The 27,178-nt window shown below is 44.7% G+C and overlaps 2 protein-coding genes and 1 long non-coding RNA gene across 3 annotated transcripts in view; 2 read left to right on the top strand and 1 right to left on the bottom strand.

Annotated features, from left to right (window-relative positions):
• The first annotated feature begins 60 nt into the window (after positions 1 to 60).
• On the top strand, positions 61 to 18,260 carry LOC147165129 (kinesin heavy chain-like). Its single transcript, XM_086090624.1, has 25 exons — positions 61 to 307; positions 1,860 to 1,947; positions 3,662 to 3,735; positions 3,802 to 3,906; positions 4,992 to 5,040; positions 5,482 to 5,537; positions 5,605 to 5,692; positions 5,763 to 5,887; positions 5,960 to 6,064; positions 6,367 to 6,515; positions 6,788 to 6,936; positions 7,928 to 8,094; positions 8,166 to 8,234; positions 8,308 to 8,514; positions 8,571 to 8,717; positions 8,846 to 9,034; positions 9,745 to 9,862; positions 12,086 to 12,162; positions 14,173 to 14,282; positions 14,363 to 14,464; positions 14,528 to 14,588; positions 14,669 to 14,737; positions 14,799 to 14,906; positions 15,641 to 15,857; positions 15,932 to 18,260. The coding sequence occupies exons 1-25, from the start codon at positions 158 to 160 to the stop codon at positions 16,120 to 16,122; spliced, it is 2,970 nt and encodes a 989-aa protein (XP_085946750.1). The 5' UTR covers positions 61 to 157; the 3' UTR covers positions 16,123 to 18,260.
• Positions 18,261 to 20,606: 2,346 nt separating this feature from the next.
• Positions 20,607 to 22,155, bottom strand: LOC147165128 (uncharacterized). Its single transcript, XR_015096628.1, has 3 exons — positions 21,890 to 22,155; positions 21,722 to 21,802; positions 20,607 to 21,086 (listed from the first exon to the last, which is right to left on the bottom strand). It is a non-coding gene; the product is annotated as an uncharacterized LOC147165128 (long non-coding RNA).
• A 121-nt stretch (positions 22,156 to 22,276) lies between these two features.
• Positions 22,277 to 27,178, top strand: part of ttn.2 (titin, tandem duplicate 2) — a 218,087-nt gene continuing 213,185 nt past the window's right edge. Inside the window, exons 1-3 of the mRNA XM_086090619.1 lie at positions 22,277 to 22,323; positions 26,716 to 26,824; positions 26,904 to 27,107. Coding sequence (XP_085946745.1) covers positions 26,734 to 26,824; positions 26,904 to 27,107 — 295 coding nt within the window. The 5' untranslated portion in view covers positions 22,277 to 22,323; positions 26,716 to 26,733. The remainder of the gene's footprint in view (positions 22,324 to 26,715; positions 26,825 to 26,903; positions 27,108 to 27,178) is intronic.

Below are 27,178 nucleotides of genomic sequence, written 5' to 3'. Positions count from 1 at the left end.
GCGTGAGGCTCGTCTTCATTTGAGGGCTGCGCAGCGAGACGACTTCATGTCCCACAATTCCAAGCGGGCGCGGCCGCTTCAGGATGCTGATTGCCGACCGCCTCGTCAGACGCGACGCGAGTCAGACGCGCTTTGCTTATTGAACCCGGGATCGAGGATGGCGGGCGCGGGCGCGGCCGAGGGCGGCTCGTGCGGCTTGTGCGGCGTGAAGGTGATGTGCCGCTTCCGGCCACTTAACGAGGCGGAGAGGAGCCGCGGGGACAAGTCCGTCCCCAAATTTAACGGCGACGACACGGTGGTGCTGGCGGTAAGTGGAAGGAAGGAAAACATGGCGAGCACAAGCCGCCCCGCGTCGACGTCACGTCGCGCCTTTCCAAACGTTCGCTGACGACTGCTTGACTAATATAGACGCCTTTTTTGTTTTTGTTTTTTTGCTTTTCCTGCCAGGGCAAACAAAAGCGGGCGGGCGGGCGGGCGGCCGCGCGCACGACACACGCACGCCCGCCCATGAGCTCACTCACGTTGCCATGGAAGCAGCACACTGCACAGCGGAGTGATTTTCAACGTCGATTGCCTTTATTGCTCGTGACCCCGCCTTGTGCAGCCCAACGGGTGCGCGCCAATATTGATTCCGAGCGCGTGCATGTTCCTTCTGTTGGTATCATTTCTTGCAGGCAAATGGTTCCGCCAACCACAAAAAAAGAATGGGAATATAAAAAGATATTCCACAAAAGAAACGTGTCCATTTGCCTTCATGCAACCTTTGTTGATAATCCAAGCAGACAGAAAAAAAATTAGCATTGCGATGTTTTCCTGGGAGGACCAAAAAATGCGCCTAAATAAATAAATACGGATATACAAAAGGTAATGTAAATGGAAATAAACAAACAAATCATAAATAAAAGTAAAAATCGGAGACCGCCCCCTCATTTGAATAACATTTCATGCTGACAACTTCTGAAGCATGGATATAAGAACAGTGTTTATATATATATATATATATATATATATATATATATATATATATATATATATATATATATATATATATATACACCCACCCACACACACGTGTGTGTGGGTGGGTGTGTAATTCTATTTATTTTTATGTTTATTTTATTTTTAATTTAGTAAATCTCGTTTTTATTTTTGTATTTATTTTTAGGGTTAGGGTTACTTTTATTTATGTATACATATACACAGATTATTTCTGATGTTTTATATACAGATACTTTCTGATGTTTTTGTTTTCATTTGTATAATTTTTGTGTTTATTTTTATATTGTGTTTTATTTGGCATTTTTAGCCCTCCGTAATTTTCTTGCTGAACTGGCCAAACAAAATGAGATTGTTGGTAGGAAGGACTTTCTTTATTGGGACGACACACTCAAGATGGTCCCTTGTTCACTCACTCTGTGTGTGTTTTTTGTTTTTGTTTTTTGCTCAGGAAAATGAAATTGGTGTTCATTTTCAATCATCTCAACTAGGGATGCACAAGCTCGTTATTCAAGCCAATACCAATCAATTTGTGTTTGTCAAGACTGATAGTGATAAATCATTCGTTTTTGAAATGTGGACTCAACTTGGAGGGGGAAAAAATCATCCAAGATTTGCCCTAAGCAAATCTGACTTTTTTTCTTCTTTGAGGAGATCAATGGCGTCATTTGCGTAGCAACTTTCACATTTGGGTTTTTTTGCAGGTTAATCCCGGGGAGGCTTTGATTCCAAAACCAAAATAGGACAATGTTTTCCACCTCATCTCTTTCAGCATTCACGCAATAAATTGTCTTGGGAATTGCTTAGTGGAGTAATCACAATCATGGTGGTCTTATTTTGACGGGGTGTTTCCTGTGTTTCAGGGGAAGCCGTACGTGTTTGATCGAGTTCTGGCTCCCAACAGCGAGCAGCTGCAGGTGTATGAAACTTGCGCCCGCCACATTGTCAAAGGTGAGTCCGGGATCGGCTGGCGCTCCGGCAGAACGCTGACCCCGTCGGTGGGCATGTTTGCCGCATTCTTGAGGTTGGGGGTTCAAATCCGGGCCCATGAGGACAAGCGCTACACGAAACGTATACAAGCGAGTCGGGACGACGTACGAGGGGACGCTGCGTTTCCCGTCACTGACGTCATCGCGTTGGTCCGCTCGTAGCAAACTAGTTGAGACGCAATGGAGAGCGCTCCTGCTGGTCGGAGCCAAGCGGTGCACTTGGTTTTGCCTCAAGTGCTACATGATGCGATTCATACCGTTGGCATACTTTTTTTTTCAACTTCACAAAAATTTGCTTTTTAATGAAATAGATGAACAATTTTCTTCCACATGCAGAAAATGCAAATGACAATCACTCATTAAAAGAAAAAGTTTTGCATTTCTTATTTTTTGCCTCCTGATAGCGAAATCATCTTTGAGCTGAGCTCGCATCAACTTCCATAGAAATATGGTGAACAGCAATCGTGGTTTATCGTGGACTAGGGGGGAGGTTAACGTTTAAAACCGTCCCAAGCAACAAAGGAATTGACATTTCATGTCTGCGCTTCACCACCCATCAAGCAGTGTGCAACAGATGCTTGCCGGGTGCAGGTCTTGTTTTTGTCCACTTGGGGTCGCCAATCAAGTCTGACTTTGAAAGTTGAACTGTTGCGTGACGTGCAAGCAGGAGGGAAAAGTACGAGTGCGTACTGTCGGCTGCATTTTCTTCCTGGATGTTGAATGAGGCAATTGGAAGAGCGGCAGCTGCCGTCCGTGGCGCCGACACGCTTGAATCTCAATTAGGCTGTTTTACCAATAGTTTTCAAATGAACAAAAATTACAGCAACTTTTGATCATCCATATCAATTTCACTAGATGGTTGAACAGATACAGATAGTGGTGTACTCGCTCATCCCGAGTAAATACACACCGCACCGACCCAGACTATTACGTACCTTCAGCGCATGCGCGAGAAGTAATTCCCCCCCCCCTCGTACCATCAGCGGCTGTAGTCGTTATTCCTAAAGGCAACCGGAAACCTCTTTACGGGAGCGGGACATAACCATGTTGTTAGCCAGTTAACGTGAAAAGTAATTTTATTTACTAATTACTACTAATTGCTGTACTTCTCAAGTACAAAAGTAAATCCTACCTGCTGTATCCAGTAGCGTCCCCATGCCATGCCATCGTTTGGCTTTCATACCTTTGTCGGCATCCCCTTTTACGGTAATAGCATACAATGCTCGTCTCTCTTGAACCTAAGAGACAAAGTCATCTTCTCTATCTTCTGTCCAGACAGACATTGTACGTTCAAATGCGGAGGCTACAGCAGGGCGATGATGCACAAAATGAGCGGGAGAAAAAATGGTCCAGGCTTTCCCTCAGTACTGTTTATCCACGTTTGTCACTTCCTCTTGCCATGCGCTGATTCGCTAGCTAACAGCAAATCACAGCGATTAAATGCCTCGACGCCCGATTCAACATGTCGAATTGACTGAAAACGCCCCACGCCTCCCCCGACGTATTCAAACTCGATCCGACTTTACGACAGTAATTTATACACTGATCAGACGGCGTCCGGTTCTATGCTTTTGTAAACTTGCTTTTGTCAGTGTCAGCAGCACCAAACAGCAAAAGGGAAGAAGACACGCAGCCAAAAATTGCCGTCCTGACTAGTGAGCGATTGTGCCTTTCAGATGTGTTGGAAGGCTACAACGGAACCATCTTCGCGTACGGCCAGACGTCGTCAGGAAAGACGCACACCATGGAGGTGAGCCGCCAAAGCTGCGAAGCGCTCGCTCGCCGGCATGGCTCAAAGGGCTTGCGTGCGTTTCAGGGGCAGCTTCACGACCCTCGGCTGATGGGAATCATTCCTCGCATTGCCAGCGACATCTTCGACCACATCTACTCCATGGACGAGAACCTGGAATTCCACATCAAGGTGACGAGTCGCACCAGAGCGCCACGGTAATCGGACGCTTTCCTTCCAAGTGACGTCCGTAGCATCACGTGGGCCGGTAGGGCGGCCACGCCCTTCAGCGCTGCCTTTGTTTGCTGCTTTCTGAGCAGTTTCCCATCATGGCTGGATTTGGGGCTTTGCTGCTTAGCCAGATCTGCTTTCAAACGTAAGGGGAACCACGGCTGCCGGATCAATCCCCCAAATTCTGGACTTAGCTGTCGAGACGGGAAAGGGCCGAGTCTGTTTTTCTAATCAATTAACCATTTCAAGAGAAATCGCTTTTTGTCTTGGCCAAGACTGTCTGACTCGGCTGTGAAATGACTTTACCGTACTTTCACCCCATCAGACCTGAGCGCGACCTGAGCTTTTCGGCGGCCACAGACGATTTCTACAGTTGAAATTCATGTCAATGCGTAATATTGACTTGATATACGCACACTTTGAAAACAATTAGAAAAGGCGCGTCTCAGTTAATTTAGCTGCTCCGTCATTGGCCGGCGGCCGGGATGCTCGTCCGTCATTGGCACTCCGTCAAGACTCATCAGTAGTATAAGTCAGCACTTGGTCACCGTCAGATCTTCTTTTTCTTTTTCATCATCATCATCTTCATCATCATTTTCTTCTTCATCTAGCATCATCTTCATCTTCGTCGTCGTCTTAACTGTGAGCCGATACGATCGCAGTGTGTGTGGTGCCGAGAGGTCAACTGACAGCCAGCTTAGCTTCCTTTACCGTCCAGGACGAGCTAAAAAAAAAAAAGTTTCTGCCGCAAAGTATGGCGAGCGAGGAAGTTGCCGCATCTGCTGAGTGGAGTGACTTGCTAGACGTTGCCAAATTCCTGGAACTGGACTGGAAGGAATGAGCGACGTGCAGCTGTTACAACAACAACTTGTCAGCCATTGAACTTTGAGCCAAGACGTCATTGAGCAGCCGAAGTAGCAACAGAAACCCTGACGTCTCCCACGATGATTAATATGCATGAATAGATGAATCGTTCATGCTTATGTTTATGCTGACTAATTCAGCCTGAGTGGATTGTGTGTTGAAGTCCACGCTTCTGTCTGCAGGTTTCCTACTTTGAAATCTATTTGGATAAAATCCGAGACTTGCTGGACGGTAAGCAAAATGAACTTTACAGTTGACAGTCCAAAATGTGCTTGAAATTGGATAAAAACATATTCGCCGCTGGCCCGTTGTAAAACAGCTCACCAGTGATGGCACCTTGTCACTTTCGAGGAATGTTGTCGAAGAGATCAAGATGGACTTGATTTGTCTGCTTCCCAATTGCTGTGAAAAATCATAAAGATGATCAGCGGCTTCACATCAATGAGTGATTCTTAATAACACGTACCCAAGCTGATTTGAGATCTTTGATAACGTGCGTTTGCAACTGGTCGACCTTGGCATGAACCACTTTGGAAACGGTTGCCGAGTCTTGTCGTAGATCATTTCCAAAGAAAAGTCTGTCTTGTTTGTTTTCTTCTGCCAGTTTGGCTTTGTGTGATTTATTTATTTATTCCTCTTGCAGTTGCTTATTAATGTTGCCCAATATTTCAGTTTCCAAGACCAACCTGGCTGTTCACGAGGACAAAAACAGGGTTCCATTCGTAAAGGTAACATTGTGCGGTGGTTGCCGCGGTCTTGCGTGTGCAACGGTCACTTGAGTTTGTGCACCATCAGGGATGTACGGAGCGCTTCGTTTCCAGCCCGGAGGAGGTCATGGACGTCATCGACGAGGGGAAAGCCAATCGACATGTCGCCGTTACAAGTACAAGATCGTGCGTTGCGGTCACGCGTTGCTTGCGTAGTCCAACGTTTGCCACGTGTTGTGCCGGCAGACATGAACGAGCACAGCTCTCGCAGTCACAGCATTTTCCTGATCAGCATCAAGCAAGAGAACGTGGAGACGGAGACCAAGCTGTCAGGAAAACTTTACCTGGTAGACCTGGCAGGCAGCGAGAAGGTTGCTTGGCTTTAGGTTAGCCTTCGGTCCGGGCTCCCTCCTCGCTCACTGACCATGCATGTGCTCCCCCAGGTCAGCAAGACTGGAGCCGAGGGCGCCGTTTTGGATGAAGCCAAGAACATCAACAAGTCTCTTGCCGCTCTGGGGAACGTCATTGCCGCGCTAAGCGAGGGAACGGTCAGTGAGTCACTTCCTGTTGTCCTGACGGCCCCGTCGCCAAAAGCGGAGCTTGATCACAACAAAACAATTAGGGCTGTCAATATCCAATCTTTTTAGAATCAATTATTCCATCGAATATTAAAAAAAAAACTTAACATGTAAGTAAACGGTTGTCAGAAAGGAAAATGACAAAGACAATACTGGGGAGCGTCATCGATGCGACCAGTTGCATTGGTGCCATCTCATAAGAAGCGTTGGTGGAATGCAAAAATTTCACTTGAACTCATTTGAAGCCATGTTTTTGCTTTGTTTTTCTGTAGAAAAGTCACGTTCCTTACCGGGACAGTAAAATGACCCGAATCCTGCAAGACTCTCTGGGAGGAAACTGCAGAACCACCATCATCATTTGTTGCTCGCCATCCGTTTACAACGAGGCAGAAACCAAGTCCACGCTCATGTTTGGACAGAGGTTCACAGTGCCGCTACATCAGTGGTGTCCAAACTTGGTGCTCGAGGGCCGGAGTCATGGAGGTTTCGGATGTTTCCCTGAAGCTCATCAGCAAGCTCGGCATAAGCCTGACAATGATCCTGTTCAATGGAAACGGGTGCGCTGGAGCAGGGAAACATCCAAAACCTGCAGGACTCCGGTCCTCCAGAACCGAGTTTGGACACCACTGAGCTACATCATTCACTTTTGCTGGTAGTCCAACAGGACTTAAATGCATCCCGGCTTGTCTTCAGGGCAAAGACCATCAAGAACACCGTGTCCGTCAACCTGGAACTGACGGCCGAAGAATTGAAGAAGAAGTACGAGAAGGAGAAGGAGAAGACTCGGAGTCTGAACAACACAATCCTGAAATTGGAGAGCGAGTTGAAACGCTGGAGAAAAGGTGAGGAAAGCTTTTGTTCCAGGTTCAAGACTCAAAAGATTTAAATCCTAAATTGGATGACAATCCACTGCACTTCTAAGATTCAACATGATAACATTACAAACTATACAACAGATGTTGAGGTGGTGTCGAGGCTATCGTTGGCTGTCAGAATTAGAATCACATTTATTGGCCAAGTACGTTGTGATGGGCTCGTTTGTCTCAGCAGGATCGCTGTGTCTGTCCATCCATCCATCCATCCATCCATCCATCCATCTTCTTCCGCCTATCAAGCATGGAGTTGTGGTTAACTTCTGCCAGAGGTGGAATTTGAAACCCCTTTTGACAGGGCACTCTGTCAGGCATTCCATGCAGACCTTCACATTGTGTTTGGGTCTGTCGGGTCAGACCGGAAGCTTCTCTCACCATCAGAGCTCGCCACCAGGTGCTGATCAGTTGACCGCTCGTCCCCTGGCTTCAACCCGACTGTCTAAGACACGTGGACGCAAATCTCATGACACGACTAGAAAGTCAATCATGGAACTGCGGCCTCGGGTGTCCTGGTGCCAAGTGCACTTTTGGACAAAGGCAAAACCCTCCGCAGCGCTAATGCGACGGCTCCTGGAGGACATGTCGCAGCGCTTCCACGCTTCCCTCCTCATGCGCTGTGATAAGTTGGCATGTTGAGTTTCCCTGCTTTGACTTTTCGTGCCACTGCAACTACCTGTTTTTCCTGTAGCCCCCACATCAAAATAACAGGTATCTCTTTGAACAGAGCACTTCTCAAAGCAGGATGCTAGGGTAGTCACTCAGCTATGTAAAAAGTAAAGTACACGTGGTAAAGACACTGGCTGGCTTGGCGACCTGGACACGGGTGCCCAAACTAAGGCATTCCTGTTGCCCCCACTCGCCCCGGTGCTTGTTTTGGTGGCACGACGAATGTCTGCCATCTCGTTGTTGAACCCCAAGACTGTTATCAGCATTTTCATCACAATCAGCGTTCCATATCCAGGTGAGTCTGTACCTGTGGCGGAGCAGCAGCTGAGCAGCAAAGGCAAGAAGAGCAACAGCAATGCAGTGATTGACAGCTCGGCACCAGCCCCCCTTCCTCTGTCAGATGAGGGGAAGATGCAATATGAGACCCTTATCACGGACCTGTACCATCAGCTGGATGAAAAGGTCAGCTTGGGATCCTTTGCAATTGACTGGTAGAGGAAAGCCACTGTGACCCTGATTCCTTTTTGGATTAGGATGAAGAACTCAACCATCAGAGTCAGACCCTGGAAGCTATGAAGCAGCAGCTCATGGATCAGGGCGAGGTGAGTCTTGTTATGTTGTCTTGGTGTTCCTAATCTTCATCCTGTACACATACACTGGATATTCTTCCTCTAGATGTTGGTGTCCAAGCATCAGGACTACCAGCGTGTGCATGAGGAAATGTCACGTCTGCAGAGGGACAACGATTCGGCCAAAGAGGAAGTGAAGGAGGTCCTTCAGGCCTTGGAGGAACTTGCGGTTAACTATGACCACAAGTGCCAGCAAGTGGAGAGCAAGAGTTGCTGCAACCAGCAACTGAACGAGGAACTCGCCCACAAAACTGTAAGTCAGACTGAAGACTGAAGTGGATGGATACTGTCTTATGCTGTGCGCTTCAGGTCAGTCTGGAGGAAATCCACAGGGAACTGCTGGCACTGCAGGATCTCAGCAGTCATCACAAGAAGAGATCAGCAGACATGCTCAGTCTTCTACTAAGAGATCTCGGCGACATTGGGGCCACTCTCGGCACCACCGAGCTCAAAGCAGTACGACATCAATTTTGCTAATCCTCAATACTCAAAGCCATTGTCCTCGTCAATTTTGGAGACGGACTGCCAGGAAGCTTTTGGAGGGTGTATGCTGACGCTCCTTTTTGCTGCGTGTGCACCTGAAGGTGACTGAGACCAGTGGAATGTTGGAGGACGAGTTCACGGCAGCTCGTCTCTATATCACAAAGACCAAGTCGGAGGTGAAGGCACTGCTGAGTCGCAGTAAACAGATGGCGGTCAGCTTGGCGCAGAACGTCAAAAAGATGGAAGCCAACGACAAGGAGCTCAGTGCGAGCCAGCTCACTGTCTCGCAGGTTTGCTCACAACCAAATCTTTTTCAAATAGATGAACCTATTGATTATTCCATCGAATAAAAAAATAAAATGTCATTATTTTTTTTTTTTTTTAATCCACGATAGGTTGAACGGAAGTTGAATTGAGTGTTTATAACTACTCATTTATTGTCTTCTGTACATATGCATTATTAAACACCCACACAATTAGCCAATGCTAAATGGTTTGCAATGGCGATTAGCTTTAGCGCGCTAGCGATAAGTATTTAAGGTAAACAAATACTAACCACTTACAGACGATGCTTCAACAAGTCCATGAGAAAACGACTGAAGCCGAGCTGCCTCTTAGCTACAATGAGCTCAATAACTTTCTGCTCAGTGTGTGAGTCTGCAAAAAAGGTCAGTGTAGAAATATGGACGGCAGCGCAAACACGGGTCCAGCCGGGAGCTTGGTTCATTTTCAGTCAACCAATTTTTTTTTTTCTGTCATTTTTACCCGACTTAGTAGACGTTTCACCCCCACTGTTTCCTTCGTCACAATCTTCAAATGTGTTGCGGCTCGAGACAGATTTGGGGTGATTTATTTGGCTCTTTTGACCTGCTTTAGAGGGACTTCTTTCTGGGCAGGATTTTGAAGTAATTGTAAATTGTACACGCTTGGGCCGTCCGTGGGGTTTTGTAGCTTTCTAACGGCCAACCGATGGCCGACGGCTTGTCCGTGTCGTTTGTAGCTGGAGCTGAAGATGGTGTCTATAATGGACGACCTTCACAAGATGGAGCAAAGCAAACGGCAGCTGGAGGAAAGCCAAGACGCTCTGATGGAGGAAGTCGCTAAACTTCATGCTCAAGGTCAGCGCTCATCACATCCCCTCTGCTTTTCGCATTAGGGCCGATATGGCCTTCAGATGAAATCGTCACAAAAAATGTTTAGCTTTCCCCTCTTCGATTTGCTTTTTTCCCTTCAGATATCAAGTTTTTTCCACTTTGTTTTTTCACAGCTTAACTTAGACCAACCGACACATACAAATATGAAAAAAAAAATTATTTTTTTTTTTTTACATTTAAGATGAAACTGATTGCTGCTTCTTGGTTAGAAAATGTCCCTTTTGCCACTACGTGCGTGATTTCAATTTTGAATAAGTGACCATTTTTGGAAGTTATTGAATACATATATACACACATACATAGCTGCTCAAAAGTTTGTGAACCCTGCAGGCATGTTTAGCCTTTTAGTATAAAATATAAAACTAACCTTATTAAATGTTTAGTCATACCCAAATCTACAATGCTGACATTGGAAATAATAGACTTGAACAAAAAGAATGATAATATTGTCATTCATTCTTGAACAAAAGTTGTTGATTTAAGAAAAACTCTTTCTTTTGCAATGGGAACTTCAACCAAACACTTTCTTTCGTGACTTATCCGTCTTTCACATCAACTTTAGGGCATTTTTTTGCCACTCTTCCTTGCAAAATGCAGCCAGTTGAGAAAAGTTGGATGGGCGTCGAGCACAAACTGCACGCTTCAGGTCCCGCCACAGTATTTGGAAAGAATTGAAGTCAGGATTTTAAATGGGCACATCCAGAACATGAATCTTGGTTGAAGATTGGTCCAACTTGGTTGTATTGCTGGAATGCGTTGGATTATTGTCACGTTGCATGATCCATCGTCGTCTACCAGGCTGTAACTTCGCAAAGGACGGCTTCAGGTTATGCTCCAGGATTTCACTATATTCCTCCGAATTAATGATTCCTTGGATTATGTGGAGTTGTCCAAGTCCTGAGGATGAAAAGCCAGCACAAAATGTTACATTCTCACCCCCATGCTTTACTCGAGTGAAGGTTCTTTTGCTGGTATGCAGTGTTGACTTTTCACCAAACATGAATGTTTTAGTTGTGACCAAACTGTTCAATTTTGGACTCATCTGTCCACAGAAGGGACTTCCAAAAAGCTTCAGTCTTGTCCAGGTACCCTCTGGCAAAGTTGGGTTGGGCAGCTTTGATCTTCTTTTGTGAGCAGAGGCTTCTACCTAGCAAGCCTCCCATGAAAGCCTTGTCGACTGCCTTTTCTTCTGCTTGTTGAAGCATGCGCGTGTCCCAGATGCAGCAAAAGAGGTCTGCAAATCCCTTGATGTGATGTTCCAGTTGGCTTTTGACCTGAATTATCATTTTTCTTGTGGTTCTTGCTGATATTTTTATAAGGTCGTCCACTTCGAGGCAGGATTGTAGTAGTTCTCGGGGTTCTCTAGTGACAGATGATCTGCTTCACAGTGGAATGATGAAGCTCAATTTCTTGGGATGACTTTATAGCTTCCCCAGACAGATGCACTGTCACTACCCACTTCCTGAGGTCCCCTGAGATTTCTCTTCCTCTCAGCATGACTGACCTGTATGGGTTTCACCTGGCTAAGACTAAAGTGACGTGCTTTTGTCTCGGTTTCAGTCAGTGGTGCACAATTTCTTTGCTAAACCTCTCATTTCATTGGTCCATTGCAGTGCTTCGTTTAGCTACCAATTTGTCCTACCTGACCCTACTTGACTGCTTGTTTTAAGCAATGCAGCTCAGGGTTCACTTACTTTTGCACCCACATGAATTGACCAAAAACTCTTTTTAATGAAGTTTTGACTACACAATCGATTAAAAAAATAAGAACATTGAATTGATAAACCTACACCTGTTATTTCATATAAAATGTAAAGGTTCAGATTGAACAACAAAATCAGGTTGAAACAATTGGAAAGTCCAAATTGCGCAAGAGGTTCACAAATTTTTAAGCAACACTGTGTATGTGTATATATATATATATATATATATATATATATATATTCTTATTAAATTGAATAATTGATAGGATAATTGATTTTAAATGGATTAGATAGTGATAGCCATAGTGTTCTACCATGAATATGCCGCCCCAGTAGCGGTTCTGACGAGACGAAAAAAAGTCTTCATGTTGGACTGCGGAAGCTGCAGTCAAAAAATGAAAGAGCAAATAAATTGTGGTGAGCAATAAAGAAGATGGAATAGATCTAATGGATAACTGTTGACTGGGCGTGCCACATGTTGCAGATCAATTGCAGCAGGTGAGCGTGATGGACAAAGAGAAAGAACACATGACTCAACTGAAAGACGCTGTGGACATGAAGGTAACACGTCGCTTTAACATTGGCGAGCAACATCATACCTGCACTGCATACTTAACTTTCGAGGTACATGTTCTTACCTTTACATTTCCTGGCGGGCCAATGCAACACGCACTTTTGTGGCCCTCCCCTGCCCGTGTTCCAGAACAGGGGTGGGCAATTCCGGCCCGCTCGCAGGTTTTCCAAGTTTCCCTTCTCCAACACACCTGATTCCGATGAACAGAGCTTGCTGACGAGCTGTTCTAGAATCTCGAGCAGACTTAAAGTGCGTCGACAACTGACAACAAAACAAAGACCAGTTTTGCTTTCTAGGGCGACTGTCAGAAGTGACCAGAGATGGGAAAAGTACTGACATTCTCTCTCTACTTGAGTAAAAATACAATTTTATGTGAAAAAATACAAATAAGTCAAAATAAAAAAGTACAGGCTCTGAAATTGAAGTATTTTTATCGGATGCTTCCTCCTATGTCAATTTAAAGAATTAGCTAATGGAGCGAGACTACATTTTTGTTCATGGTCGACATCGGACAGTTGACTCTGACTTGCACTGCGTCGAGTCCACATTGTTGAGTTTCACTCGCTCATGTTGCTGGTTCACTTCTCGCTGACATGATTGAACATATTGTTAACTGGCAGTCTGCAGCGTTTTTTTTAAAATCAAGTTCAAATAATCCTCTGTAGTGGCATCGCGCATTGCATTCATATTTCCGGGTTCTAATCTCGTCAGTTGCACGTCACGTCATAGCTTGACGTTGAGCTAAACACAATCTGGGTGTTTAACGCTTCATATGATAGAGCCAGGTGACATTGACGCTGCTCTTTCTTCCAGGTCAATTATTTGAATCGTTTTCATGCATTTAAAACAAAATTAAAATACAATTTTGAAAATGTGTTGAGGACAGATACTCATGTTAAAATGTAATGGATAAAAGTCAAAAGTAGTCCAAAAAATACATACTCAGGAAAGTATACAACTCAAGTACAGTAACAAAGTATTTGTACTTAGTTACTTCCCATCTCTGTCTACAGTGTTCCCTCACTTTATGTGGGAGAAACGTTCCACGTCTGCCCACGATAGGCAAATTCATGCAAAGTAGATGTCGTAAAATTTTAATTTTGTTTTTTAAATCCCCCCAAGTTACGCATCGACTGAGCCATATAAAAAAACTCACCAAACAGTTCCCACCTTTCTAAACACTTGTTATCTTTGACTCATTCACTCGCAGCCGTTTTGAGTGAAGCAACCCCCTTTGCTCCCGGCTGTTTTACTGGATTTGGACTGATTTTGCAAGGCCCACAGAATATTGTGTTCTATTGCTATAAAAGCATGGAACCTACCAAAAGAAAGATAAGAGTCTCTTCTTACATCAGGAATTTTTTTTCTGTCCGTTTCCATTTTGCAGCAATTAGCATTAGAATGTAGCCAAGTTTCATCATTATCACAAATCTGTTTAAAACACTGGGGAAAAGATATTTTTGCAACATGGCCCTGGTTGATCTCTTATGTTCTGCTGCCACCTGCTGGCCGCTGTTGTAACAACTACCATTGCGTCAAGCGTTCTCTTCAGTTCAGAGGTTGCATCAAAGCCTTCTGTATGCTTTAGCATAAGAAAAACAAACGTATAAGTACGTTTTTGGGACCATGATCATATATTTAAAATAGAACGTATTTATACGTTTTGGGGAGCAAATGAGTTAATAACTTTAATAAGAAAAATAGCTGTACTTTACAGTACACTTATTTTATGAGAAAAAAAATGCAGTCAATCCAGGGATTCTAATCTGTGAAAAACCCGAGGTAAGCCCCACAATGTATGAGTTACGGACCCAAATGAAAATGCGGGATTGAGGGAATCCGTAATAAGTGAAGCGCAAAGTAGCAAGGGAACACTGTATAAATCAAGTTGAGTAAAATGGCAAATTGGTATCGGTTAGTGCTTGTAAAGCAGCAACATACACGGCAGCGTCGTCACACTATTTGTTTGCAAATGGAAAGTAATGTGTGATTTACAGAGAACCCTGGAGGAACAGATGGAGAACCACCGAGACGTCCACCAAAGACAGTTGTCCCGCCTCAGAGACGAGATCGAGCAAAGGCGAAGAATCAACGAGCAGCTCAGAGAGTACGCAAAGCGTCCGGATGGATACGTTGCGGTGTCAAAACAAGTTTCTGTGGCCAAACACTCGAGCCTTTTTATTCCAGCTCAAACGAGGCGCTGCAGCTGGACATGCGGAAGCTTCAAGCTGAGCTGGATCGGGTGACGCGGGAAGAGCGCCTAAGAGATGACAAACTTGAAAAACTCATGTAGGTATTTGTCAATTCCCCTTGGAATCCTCCTCTTGGCCTAAGCTTCTCTGGCGTTTTCAGGTCCCTGGAGGAAAAGAGACGGCAAGCCAAGGAGGACCTGCAGGGTCTGGAAGAGACTGTGGTTTGTGCTTTAACCAGCTGACCTGCGACCGCTCTTCAAACCTGACCCATCCGTTCTGACATTCTCCCTCTTGTTGACAGCTAAAAGAATTGGAGATGCTCACCAAGCTGAGAAAATTATTCATCCAGGACATCAGCAGTCGCTTCAGGGTGAGTACTGTCGCCATCCGCTGTCTCGCTTTGGTTTTCAGTTGGCTAACTTGTCCAACAGTGTCCGGACGGCGATGGCGACGAGGGTGGAGGCGGCAGCCTCGCTCAGAGGCAAAGGATCATCTTTTTAGAGAACACGTTGGAGCAGCTGAGTAAAGTCCATAAACAGGTGAAACTTATTTACATTTAGATTGTAAAGCATCTTTGAGTACCATGAAAAATGTGATGACCTCAGGGACCACTAGCCGGCCTGTTTTCCACGTCACCTACAGTCAACACAGGTGATTCCTATGCTCAGCTAATCAGCAAGCACTGGAGAAGCCTAATAACAATCCTCACCTGTCTTGGCTGTGGGAGACATGGAAAACAGGCTGGATAGTGTGGTTCCCGAGGACTCGGGTTGAGGACCGACTGATGTCAAATATAAATGAATAGGAGTGTGAAATGTCAAATTGTTTTGGGATCATAGTCTGGCCCAGTGGTGGGCAAACTCGGTCCTCAAGGGCCGGCGTCCTGCAGGTTTTGGAGGTTTCCCTGCTGCAACACAGCTGATTCTAATCAACAGAATCGTTATCAAGCTTATGCAGAGCTTGCTGATGAGCTGATCATATATCAGCTGTGTTGGAGAAGGGAAACATCCAAAACCTGCAGGACTCCGGCCCTCGAGGACCGAGTGTGCCCACCCCTGGTCTGGCCTATAGTTACAGCAGTATGTTTGAAAGGCAATACAGGCAGTTATTAAGGTTGTTGGGAGATTTTTTTTTTTGCCGTCTGTGTCAGGTCTTGATCCCTCAGCTCCACAAATCTTGAGGGTTGACTTTGCATCATAGTGTCATGTGAATTTCCTCTGGGTGGGGGCTTGAAATAAGTCGAATGGACGAGTGTGACCTTTGGCACTTGTAGCTAGTGGGAGACAACGCCGACCTTCGCTGCGAGCTGCCCAAGCTGGAAAAACGCTTCCGGGCCACGGCTGAAAGGGTGAAATCTCTGGAGGGTGCCCTGAGGGGCGCCAAGGAGGCGGCAGCGAGAGACCGTCAGCGTTACCAGCAGGAAGTGGAACGCATCAAAGAGGTGGTCCGCTTCAAGAATACGGCCAGGAGGGCGCACTCGGCTCAAATAGGCAAGTTCCCAAAAGCTGACGAAATGGCCGGTTCTGGTCTGTCCGCTGACAGGAAAACATCTCGTTGTCCACAGCCAAACCCGTCCGAGCCGGACATCAGCACCAGCAGTCGCTTGCCATCCGCGGAGGCGGGGCCACCGTCGTTCCGCGCCTTCACTTGTTCCACGCAAAGTCAGCAAAGCCCCAGCAAGTAGACCAGACCAGGATAGGAACAGACCGGGTCGCAGGTCCTGGTGCCAGTAAAGAGCCAGTGTCACACAGATGAAGGCGTTCATCTAATCTGGTTGAGCGTTCCGTGACAGCCGGTCGAAATACGCCGATGACGGCGATATTGCGATATCCTGCCATCGTCTGTAATCTGAAGCGCGTACCCTCACGAGAGTCGCGGCTGTCTCCGGGATATCGACATATTAAAGTTGCCACCATGTCGTCATTGTCATGTCACAATTGCAGCGCATCTGTGAAAAAGTTGCATTTGTGCAGTTCCAGCACTGCTTAGTTTATTGCTGCAGTTTGATTTGAATTTTTAGCCAATGGAACAGGAATAGCAATAGCCAGATTGAGCATTGCCATTCACTCAAGGGAGTTGTCCACAATATCAATCTGGGACGGCTCCTTGGTGATTTGTTGGTGAAAGGTGGGACATTCTGTACAACAAGGAAACACAATTGCAGCGTCTTCGCATTCGCGTCGCCATGTTTGGCTTCCTTCAGATTAACGGCTTCGGCGCGGCCGCATATCTCGCCCCCAAACACAATAGCGCTTTGTGATTGGTCCCTACAACTAGCGTACGGATCGGTGAAAATCAGTGGGCTCGGTACAAGATGTATTCTCGGGGGTTCGCAAACTCACACATGCCGCGAGAAGTCAGCTTGCAGCGCAAGGTTAACGCCAATAGCCGGATGAAGAGAAAGTAATATGTTTGACTTCCTCCACAAATGGACTCAATATTAAATCTTATTAGTGATTGTAGGTTGTTTATGTACATTGAGGTTAAGCTTACCTGGACTACTGGAACTACAACTCGATGTGTACTTGTGATCCCAGCTAATTAGCACTGTATTGACCAGACATTTACATGCAACTGCTTGTTTTTTGTTTCTTTTATTTGTATTTTTTGTTCTACAGAAATCACACCCACACAACCAAATTAATTAGTCCAAACTAAAGAGAAAACCTGGTCTGATTATTGCTCACAATGGCAAATCTATGTTTTAAGCCAGAGGTCTGCAACCTGCGGCTCGAGAGCTGCATATGGTTCTTTAGTCACTCTACTGTGGCTCCATGTGGACCCCCCCCCCTCAAAAATGTAGTAGAAATTAAGATGTTTTTTTTTGCATATTTATTTTTTCCCTCTTTAATTAATTACTGATTTAAATGACATTACTGAATATTTTATTATAGAGTCCAAATTTTTAGTTGGCAGAAAAAGAGACGGAGGGTAGAAATAAAATTACCTAAAAAAGTAACCATAAAATGTCCGAAAACAAAAGAATAAATACCAAAAATTACCATAAAATGTACCCCCCAAAAAGGGCAAAAAGGCAGGAAAGTAATGACCAAAAAATAGCCATGAAATGTAACCCCAAAAAAGGAAAAAAAGGCAGAAAATTCCATAAAATTGGCAAAAATGTCAAATTTGACAGAAAAATCTGAAAAGTCTAAAAATGTATAAATACATGTTTTATGACAGTATTGTAAGCTTTTTTGGATATGGGCGACCTCCCCGCAATATTGTGATAATGAGCGTATTGTGACCTTTGGCTATCGTTGCATCCCTCGTTTGGACCGACTTCGGCTAATGCGCAAGATTGAAGTATGACGCATTGAAGTCATGCTGACGAGCGGACCTTGGCACTTGTGCTAATCGTCAATTCCCGTCGATGACGAGCCGCATTTTGCTTTATGACGCCAAGGCTGTCAAAAATACACGTAATGAGAGGGACGCTATGCCCTCGCCGCGATCGACCACGTATCGTTCCGAGGCTTCGTGTTATTGTGCGCTTGCCGCAAGGCGGCCATGATCGAAGAGGGGAAGTGCTGATGAGGTGAAAATGAAGTCAGTCACATGTGGAAGGCACAATCCAGGACTTGATTTGCCATTTCCGGAAAATGCAAGCATCCATCTTGTGTTCCAAATGGACCTCGCGCACGCCGCCCGCAACGGACGGATAGTGTTGATATTTCTGTGTCATTTCTCTGTTGAAGTGGTTGCGTCTTTTTCTCAGACCTTGAGATCAACGTGTAGAAATCATGCATTTCCTTCGTGGTTAACGGTGCAGTGCATCATGTCAATGTCAACAAACTCGTTGATACTGTCATTGACTTGATTTTCACGATGGCCATATTGTGAAGAAATGTGTTTGTTTGAATAAAGACAAATGTGGGTTTTTTTGCACTCGTCGAGTTGGTCTGCTTGTGTTTTTCCAGGCACAGTAACACTGTTCATTCATTTTTCAATTTTCTGGAGGTCGTCAAGGCTTGGACAGCAATATGGAACGGGCCCGGTGTCGGTATTAGATGTGATCGGGCTGCCAAATGGTATCGGGGTCACCCTACGAACACGTCACGCTCCACTGAAATCCAATAAAATGTCAATAAACCCGAGAATGTAAAAGCAAGATATTTTGAATAATAAAATAGAATGAATAAATGATAAATACAGAAATGCATTGCCCGAGATGTGACAAATATTGTCAGTTTAGTTTTTGCTAATGTGTTCCTATTAACATGAACTCATTAGCTCCCAAAAACGTCTAAACATGTTCTATTTTAAATATTACCCTGCTCCCAAAGATGTGTTACGTTTTTGATGCTAGAGCATACAGGCTTTGATGCGGCCTCTGAAATGAAGAGAATGCATGAAGCAAAGGTAGTAATTACAAAAACGGCCAGCAGGTGGCAGCAGAGTATAAGAGCTCACCCAGGGACATTTTGAAACCAAGCTGATTTCCCCCCAATTTAAAGCAGACTTGTGAATACTGATGAAACTTAGCTATATTATAATGCGAATTGCTGCAAAACGGAAACAGATAGAAATATACCCCTTAATCTTTCTTTTGGTTGGTTCCATGTTTTGATAGCAATAAAACGCAATATCCTGCGGGCCTTGCAAAATCAGTCCAAATCCAGTCAAACAGTCAGGAGCAAAGGGGGTTGCTTCAGTCAAAATGGCTGCCAGTCAATGAGTTAGATGATTTGTGAACAGCCTACAAAGAAACCAAGTGAACACATCTGAATGGCGCATTTCGTTGGCGCTGCTGTAGCGTGACGTCGTTAGGCCACCCCGAAACAATCTGGCAGCCCGATCGCATTTGCTACCGGCAACCGAGGCAGAGGCAGAGACGTGCCATGACATGCATTGTAAACTAGAGTAGGGGGCCGAATGAGCACGATGAATGCAACTTACAAATATGAAAGGACGTCAATATATAATTCATATCAAGTATTTGGAATGTAATGTGGGGAACCGATACCTGATCAAACCAACAATTCTTTGGTCTCGCTACGAACCAGTAGAATATATTTTGATTTTGGGGGGAAATCATTGTTATTTTCTAGCACCGATGTACTAATTTACCCTTACATGCACATGTTTTTGTCAGGTTTTGTACTCTGATCTGATTCCTGCGTGACAATTTAATGCAAATTTGTTTTGCTTTTATGTACTGACTTGTTCAACGCTTTTGACTTACCGGAGGCTGCGGAGCGTTTAGCTCAGTGGTAGAGCGCCCGCACCACGCACAGAAGTCAAGCAAGTCGGCAATGCCGGTTCGATTCTTGGACCAAGCGGATTTTTCTTGCAGATCATTCTCTCGCGCTGCCGCTTCCTGTGTAAAAACTTCAGCTCAGCTGTCCTATCATGGCCACGGACTTACATATGAATGGACCAACCAAAGTACTGTCAAACCATCAAAGTTGTTTAAAAATCTCATTAATTAATTACGATTAATCAATTAAAAAAACTTTTTAGCAACATTTTTGCCTGCCAAATTTGAAGAGCACCTGTTATGTGTTAATTCTTTCCACATTTAATGTTATGAGGTCTTAACATTTTTAATCCACTGCACACTCTCATCCGTCACTTAAATGAAAAAAAAAAAAAGACCTCAATAGTTTGACATGAACACATTTTCTGAATATCATACACAAACTTTTATTAAATGATCATTAATCAATGACTTAATGCTTTAACTTTGACAGCACTAGTACAAACAAAGTAGATGTCTCGTGGACGCTGTGAGCCCATGAGAAGTCACGTCGTGACAGGGCGGCCATCTTGGGACAGGGCTGCTCGATCGAACACTCATAACGTGACAGTCAAGAGAGCACAGACTTTGAAATAAGTGGAGCAATCTACACTCAGCTCTCCCAAATTCTAAAACCAATTTTCATTTTTGTTGTTCTATAAGACACAAACAAACAAATATGCCATGTAAAAAAAAAACAAAAAAAAAACTGCAATTTAAAAATGCAGCCCCCTGTCCAAAGATGGCCGACCAGCGTTCACGTTGCTGTTGGGAGAAGTGACGCCACCGAAAGTGCCCTAGCGACCAATTTCCGTTGCCACTCTCTCTGTGTTCTTAGCTTAAACACATTGTTTGCTGTGTGGCGTTTCAAGCCGCAAACATGCCACAGCGTACGACGACGTCCTCCTGGGAGAAGCTCAGCACATTTCATCGCTACGAATGCAATTATAAATGTTTCTTTTTGGATGAAAGTTTCACTTTTCAGCATGATCTGATTGGATCACATTGTCAATGTCAATTTTATTTGCAAAGCACATTTGATATTGTAACCCACTTCGGAGTACGGACCCGTCACTGCTGGCTTCGTAAGGAGTTGAGAGTTGAAGCAATAAGCCAGCGAAACCGCTTTCATGTTGCAAACGTGTAACCGTTAGTGCAAACAAAATATGCAACAGTTTACAGCATGTGCGCCATCCTATCGGCCCAATAACTAAAAGTAGTAAGTCAAGAATAATAGAATGTGTCTTTTCAAAATTGTCCCTTATGAAAATTGTTCCGTGAGGATCCAAATGAGTCCGCCTCAAAAGTCAAAGGGGGACAACGTGTCCAGACAACCTGGTGATCGATCTTGTTGTTGGTCAACAATGATCGTACCACGAGGCCGCTGCTTCGGAGGTGTGGTAATGGATCCTTGTCGGTCAGGGGAGGTTCGCCATCAAACGGATCAGCTTGTCGGAAGACTGGAGCTTCACCAACCTTTCTTACATCACACACACAAAAAAACCTGAACTGTATAAAAGACGGGCTTAGAGTTCAGAATACTCAACACAAGTTAATCTATAGAGGTTTTTTAGGTGCTGTACAACATAAACTCTTCTTTTCAGTAAGGAAAATAAAATAGCAAGGTAACAATGAGTATTTCCCATTAACAGTTCAATAGTCAAAATATAACATTTGAACCTTTAGTAATTCCAACGGATTGCAATAACGTGACCACATTTTCACTTATGAACGTTCTAATTTACAAAAGGACACGTCACCTTTAATTAGGAAAGACGCACGACTCACATTTTCAATGTAGAGTATTCTTTTAACTATTTAAATAACTTAAACTTGTTTCCTTCTATTGTAGCTATGACCTTGAATCACATTCGGGGAGCGGGGGGGGGGGGGTGGGGGTTATGACTCGAGTACTTATTTCACTGGGTAAAATACTTGATATTGTGGAACAAATCAATATACATTTCCCTCTTAGGTCATGAAATAAAAATACATTCTCCAAAACATCATAAAATCTGCAAAAATATCTTTAGAAAGCCGTTAGCTTAGCCTTAGCCACCGCTTGATGTTTGTTTCCACGTACACAATCACAAAGAACTTCCAGAACTAGCTTACCAAGGAAGGGGGTTTTCCACTCCAAACCAAAAGCCAACGGTGGGCAGTAAAGTGCCTCCTTGTGGGTTCTCGAACGAGCGCCTAAAATGACATTTACACGGGTTTACAATCGCGGACAAATAAAAGTTAAGTATCAAAGAAATGAACCAAGTTTGCGTCCCGTTTTACCTTTTTTTAACATCCAGCGCTCGGTTGTAGCTGCGATGTTAGGCTAGAGTGCGTACTTCAGAGCATTACTTCCGGTTTCTTTACAAATTAAACTTCCAGATTTCAAAATAAATAAAGTTGGAAATGAATAAAGATGATTGACCCCTTTTTAGGCGGGTTACATCATTGCAAGCATAAATTCTACGTGCGTCAACATAAAAGAGAATCAAGTTAAAATTATTATAAAACACATTTTGGTTACACAAAATGTTGGGACTTGACTCACTCAGCAGGAAGGTTGGGGGGGGGGGGGGGTTAGTCGACCAAGTCGGATATGTCAACTTGAAAAATAGGTCGACTGTATATGGCTGCCCCAAAGCTCCGCTGTCCATGTTTCTACACGGACCTTTTTTGCAGAGCGACGCAATGGACGCAGCTCGGCTCCAGCATTGTCTGTAAGTGACTTTTAAGACACAATTTGTTGAATTTTGTAATTTCATTAAAAAAAAAAAAAAACTTGTGTATTGTAGTTATACAGTAATGATGTATGTGTCAACTAAATGATGGTTTGGTGGTGGTTGCTTACCTTAAATGGTCATCGCTAGCATGCTAATGCTAATCGCGATTGCTAACCGTTTAGCATATGCTAAATTTCTTGGTTTCTTTAATAATGCTCACGCACAAAAGATAATAAATAATTAGTAGTTATAGCCACTCAATTCAACTTGTGTAGATATAATGATGTATGTGTGAACTAAATAGTCATTAGTTAGTGTTTGAATAGTTTACCTTAAGTACAGTCTACAGTCTTGTGGAGTCTTAATGAGTCCTTTAGAGTTTAGTAGAGTCCAAAAGAGGCCAATGGAGTCAAGAAAAGTCCAATGGATTGGAGCGGAGTCTGGACGAGTTGAGAAAAGTCTTTGGCAACGCCGGTCGTCGAGGGCCGCAGTCCTGGGTCTCCCTCCTCCAACACACCCGAATCATATCATCGGGATCATTATCAGGCTTCTGCAGAGCTTGCTGACCAGCCGACCATTTCAGCTGTGTTGGAGGACGGAAACGTCAGGACTGCGGCCCTCCAGGACCAGAGCGGCTCGTCCCCGAATCCATCCATTCAAGGACAGTTCAATCTAATAAAGTCAAGCAAAGACTAGTTAGTATACAGTCCAGTGGACTTCATTGTAGCAACATGAGGCATCACATGGGCAACAAGCAACACCCCCCCCCCCCCCCCCCCTGTACACGCGTGCTGCCATTGGATGTAGGTGTCGGTTCAGTCAGCGAGTTTACAGATAGGAGCAGCTGTCAGGTGGAGCACTTATATCAAATCCACGCCCCCCCAACATGAGGCCGACCAATGTGGCGCTGGCTGCGGGTAATGTCGCAGGGGTATAAAGCCCCCCAGCTGAGCAGCCGGCCCCTCTGAGCAGGGTCAGCGTTCCGGGTCCGGACGCCAACAAAACTACTCGCCGTCCAGGGCCGGTAGTTTTGTTTTAGGGGAGCTTGGACTTGTTGGAGGAGCTTCCGAGTCAAGGCAGTTCAAGTAGGACGAGGACGCCCCCGGACCTCTGTCCCCCGCCCCCCCACCCCGATCATCCCAGCCGGCACCCTTGTGCTAACAAGTAAGTAGCCGTGGTTGACTTGTTTTTTGGCCCATAGGCAGCTTTGGTGCGGGGACTGACCACTTATTCCCAGAATAGATTGGTCGCCGCCGGTGGGGAGCGGGATGACTTTTTAAGGAAATGGCTGAGCGCACATGCTGCCTGTCAATCAAACTGAGGTGCGGTGAGGGGGCTATTTTTAGCGCCCCGTGTCCTGGGCCAAGTTACCCCACCCTGCTCAAACTCAGCTGAGGGTTTTATTTTGACGAGACGCAACAGCTGCCACAGATTTTATTTTGGTACTTTGGGGAAAGGAAGACAACAAGGAAAGTTATTTCTAGAAAATGAAGTCCAGTGGCCTTCAATGCAACCACACGACAACTTATCCAAAACAGTCCCATAGACAAAAACTGTAGTGGGAGTTACTTGGGGAAAAGATTGATTTATTTCTCTCATCTTTAAGAAAGTGCATGCGAGGAATTGTTTTTTAAATTAAGGAAACAGACGAAGAAAAATAAGCTGTTGAATGAATGCAAGATTTCCACCCAAACCATTTTCATAGTCATGCTTATATTTAATCGGTTCAAGAAAAGTAAAAAAAAAAGACAGAGGAAACTGTTGAACACCAGATGAAGCCAATATATTCTACAAAATTATTGTATTAACTTTAATTAAAAGAAAGTAAAAAAAAAAAAAGAAGAAACTGATGAAATTACAGAAGATTCACTCTTAATCAAAATATTATGAATTGACATGAACAGGACAAAAACGTGACGAGTTTTCTTTTCTTTTTTTTCATGAACATTCACATGTTGATTTCATTCAAAATAATGCGATTCTTTTGTATGTCATCATTTAGAGTCCATGAAAAATGGAAACGAAAACTAGATTGAAATTCACAAATGATCATCATAATCAATAAGCAACATTTTTGACAATATATAAAAACGACCTTCCAAAGTGTTGAATGAATTCCAAAATCTGTTTCTATTTCACAATACTCGTTTATTGACATTTCATAATTTCCAGAAAATTAAAACCAACCAATTCTTGAATAAATCAATATTCACATTTTTAAATAAATGTGTTTATTGATAATCATTTTATTTGTTTTGCCATTTCAAGAAAATGAGGAAAAGAAGTGTTGCACGCATCCAAGATTTTTTTGTCTACCAGAAAAAACCCAAGATGAGTTCCTAATGTGTAACAAACTCATGGAATCATTTGTGCCATTCAAAAAGCAAAACTTGTTGGCCGCGTGTGTTTCTGCTTCGGCTTCTTTTTCTTCTCTTGGCTTTTGTTGTGTTGCTTTTTTGCGTCACTTTTTTGGGACCTTCTTTTGGCTTCCACTTGCGCTTTCTGTCGTGCTTCCCAAAGTTTTAAGTTTTAATAACAACTTTTTGGGAAGTCCAACTCCTACAAAGGATTCCCAGTTGCGCATTGGCAGGATGGATTGCAAACACCCAAATGCTGTACATTTGGCCACAAAAACCAAAAGTGACAAAAATGTTTGATGATGGTACAAACGTTTCCAGTGGAAACGAGTCGTGTCCGGTGGCGCTGGAGCACTCGCCCAGATAAGACGAGTCGTCATGTTATCTCTATGACGACCAGCAGGCCTGATAAGCACAAACGCCATTGGGCTATTTTTGAGGGTGCGGGTGGCGGGGGTGGGGGGGGGGGATTTGTGGGGGGGTTTGGGTGTCACATGCTAACATGCGCTCATATACATTTCATTTAGGTTTTGACGGTTAGCAAAGCGAATTGAAAATCAGACGTGGCTTGACATCTGGCAGCTGCTCATTAAGCACAGTATGGCGTCAACTCGCCGCGTGCACTGGCCTGCTTTGGGCCTAGCTTAGCAACGAGCGCTCCTCTTGCCGACCGGTGCACTTTGACTTCCAAGCAGCTTTGTCCCGATTTTGCGTCCAAATCGTCTGCCGTCCACGATTGTCCAATAAGAGGATCCGTCTGTCGCGAGGTGTGTTCCGAGCGGATGTGTCCCACTCATCGGCTCTGAAACGGGTCAGGCCGACATTCGACAATTATCGGAACACACTATACAAGCAAAAGTGTTCAATAGCGGATTTTCTGTTTGTGGACTCGATCACAGGTCAACAATCTTTCAACTTCAAGATTTGAAAAAATTCAACCAGGCCTTTGGTGAGCCACACAAAAAGATGTTTCCAATCGTAAAAGATTGTTTCGCTGTTACAGAGTCGACAGACGACGCTAAAAAAAAGGGAGAAAATCAGGCCTTCGGCACTTTGATGGCACCGTGTGTGCGCGCTCGTGGGTTAATTGAAAGATAAATGATGTGAAAATGTATGAATTGTAGTTGAAAGTGAGAGTTGTTCATTTAGATCAGGGATGGCGAGATCCGGTCCTCGAGGGCCGGAGTCCTGGAGGTCTTGCATATTTGCCTTCTTCAACACAGCCGATTCATGTTCAGCTGTGCAAGCTCCGCATAAGCCTGATATCGATTCTGTTAATTGGAATCCGCTGCAGTTTGCCATCCCTGATTTAGATGGAAAAGGGAAACTAATGTTATCCGATTGAGAAATGCAAATCCTCCACCTCGGCACGCCGAACCCTCCTCCGTTCATTGAGATGGAAAAGTGGAGCAATGATAGGCAGTTAGTATACATTTATTTCCTTGAGCATCATTTCCACGGATATATCTGCAATGTACAGTCGGAGGTGGGATTCGAACCAGTGACTTTCTGGTTGCTGCACAAGGCACTTAATGAACTGTGCCACTGAGCAAAGAGAGCCGGTAATGATGATGTGTATGAATATGTATGAGGTGGGCGTGTAAAGTGGGACCTGTTCAATAGCAGTCCCGTTGAAAATAAATGGGAAAAAAAAGAAAATGAAGAAAATGAATGGGGAAAAAAAAAAGAAGAAAAAAGAAAATGAATGGGGAAAAGTTGATCTTCAATATGAAATTGTGCGAAAACTCTAAGTAGTGTGGAATCAGACGATATATTCCCAAGATGGCGTGAATTTTTGAAGCAAGTTGAAATTTGAACGGTGGCAGTTGTTTGATGCCAAAAAAGTCAGGAGAATAAAATGCTAAAATAATAATAATAACAATAATAAAGCTTAGAAGCAACATATGCTTCCAGCCTTCCCACAATAAATGAGCACTGAAGGAAGAGAGAAGGTGAAGATTCGAAAAGTCTCATCATGCATATGTGTGTGCGCGTGCGTGTGCGTGCGTGTGCGTGCGTGTGTGCCAACCAGGGAGCCGAGCGAGCCAACATGTCGACACAAGCGCCGACTTTCACGCAGCCGCTGCAGAGCGTCGTGGCACTCGAGGGTAGTGCCGCTTCGTTCCAGGCGCAAGTGAGCGGTAAGCGACCCGTCCCCAACCTCCGCAAAGTCCCCGAATGGCGCCTGACCCCGGCCCCCGTCTGCCCGCCGCCCCGCAGGCGTTCCGGTTCCCGAGGTGTCGTGGTTCCGCGACGGCCAGGTCTTGTCGGCCGCCGCCTTGCCCGGCGTTCACGTCTCGTTCAGCGACGGCCGCGCTGTTCTGAGCATCGACGCCGTGACGCCCGCGCACAGCGGCAGGTTTTCCGTCCGGGCCACCAACGGCGCCGGACAAGCCACCAGCACCGCCGAACTCCTCGTTACAGGTGAGAGCCGAGCCCGCCGTTTGAGCTTGAATGACCGCCTTGACGTCTCCTTCCTACGGGTTGACGCGTGC

Source organism: Leptonotus elevatus, chromosome 12, assembly GCF_054856555.1.
Source record: "Leptonotus elevatus isolate MCC_2025b chromosome 12, RoL_Lele_1.0, whole genome shotgun sequence".
Lineage (NCBI taxonomy): Eukaryota > Metazoa > Chordata > Actinopteri > Syngnathiformes > Syngnathidae > Leptonotus > Leptonotus elevatus.
The sequence above is the reverse complement of the archived record's forward strand: the minus strand, read 5'-3'. Positions and strand labels throughout refer to the sequence as shown.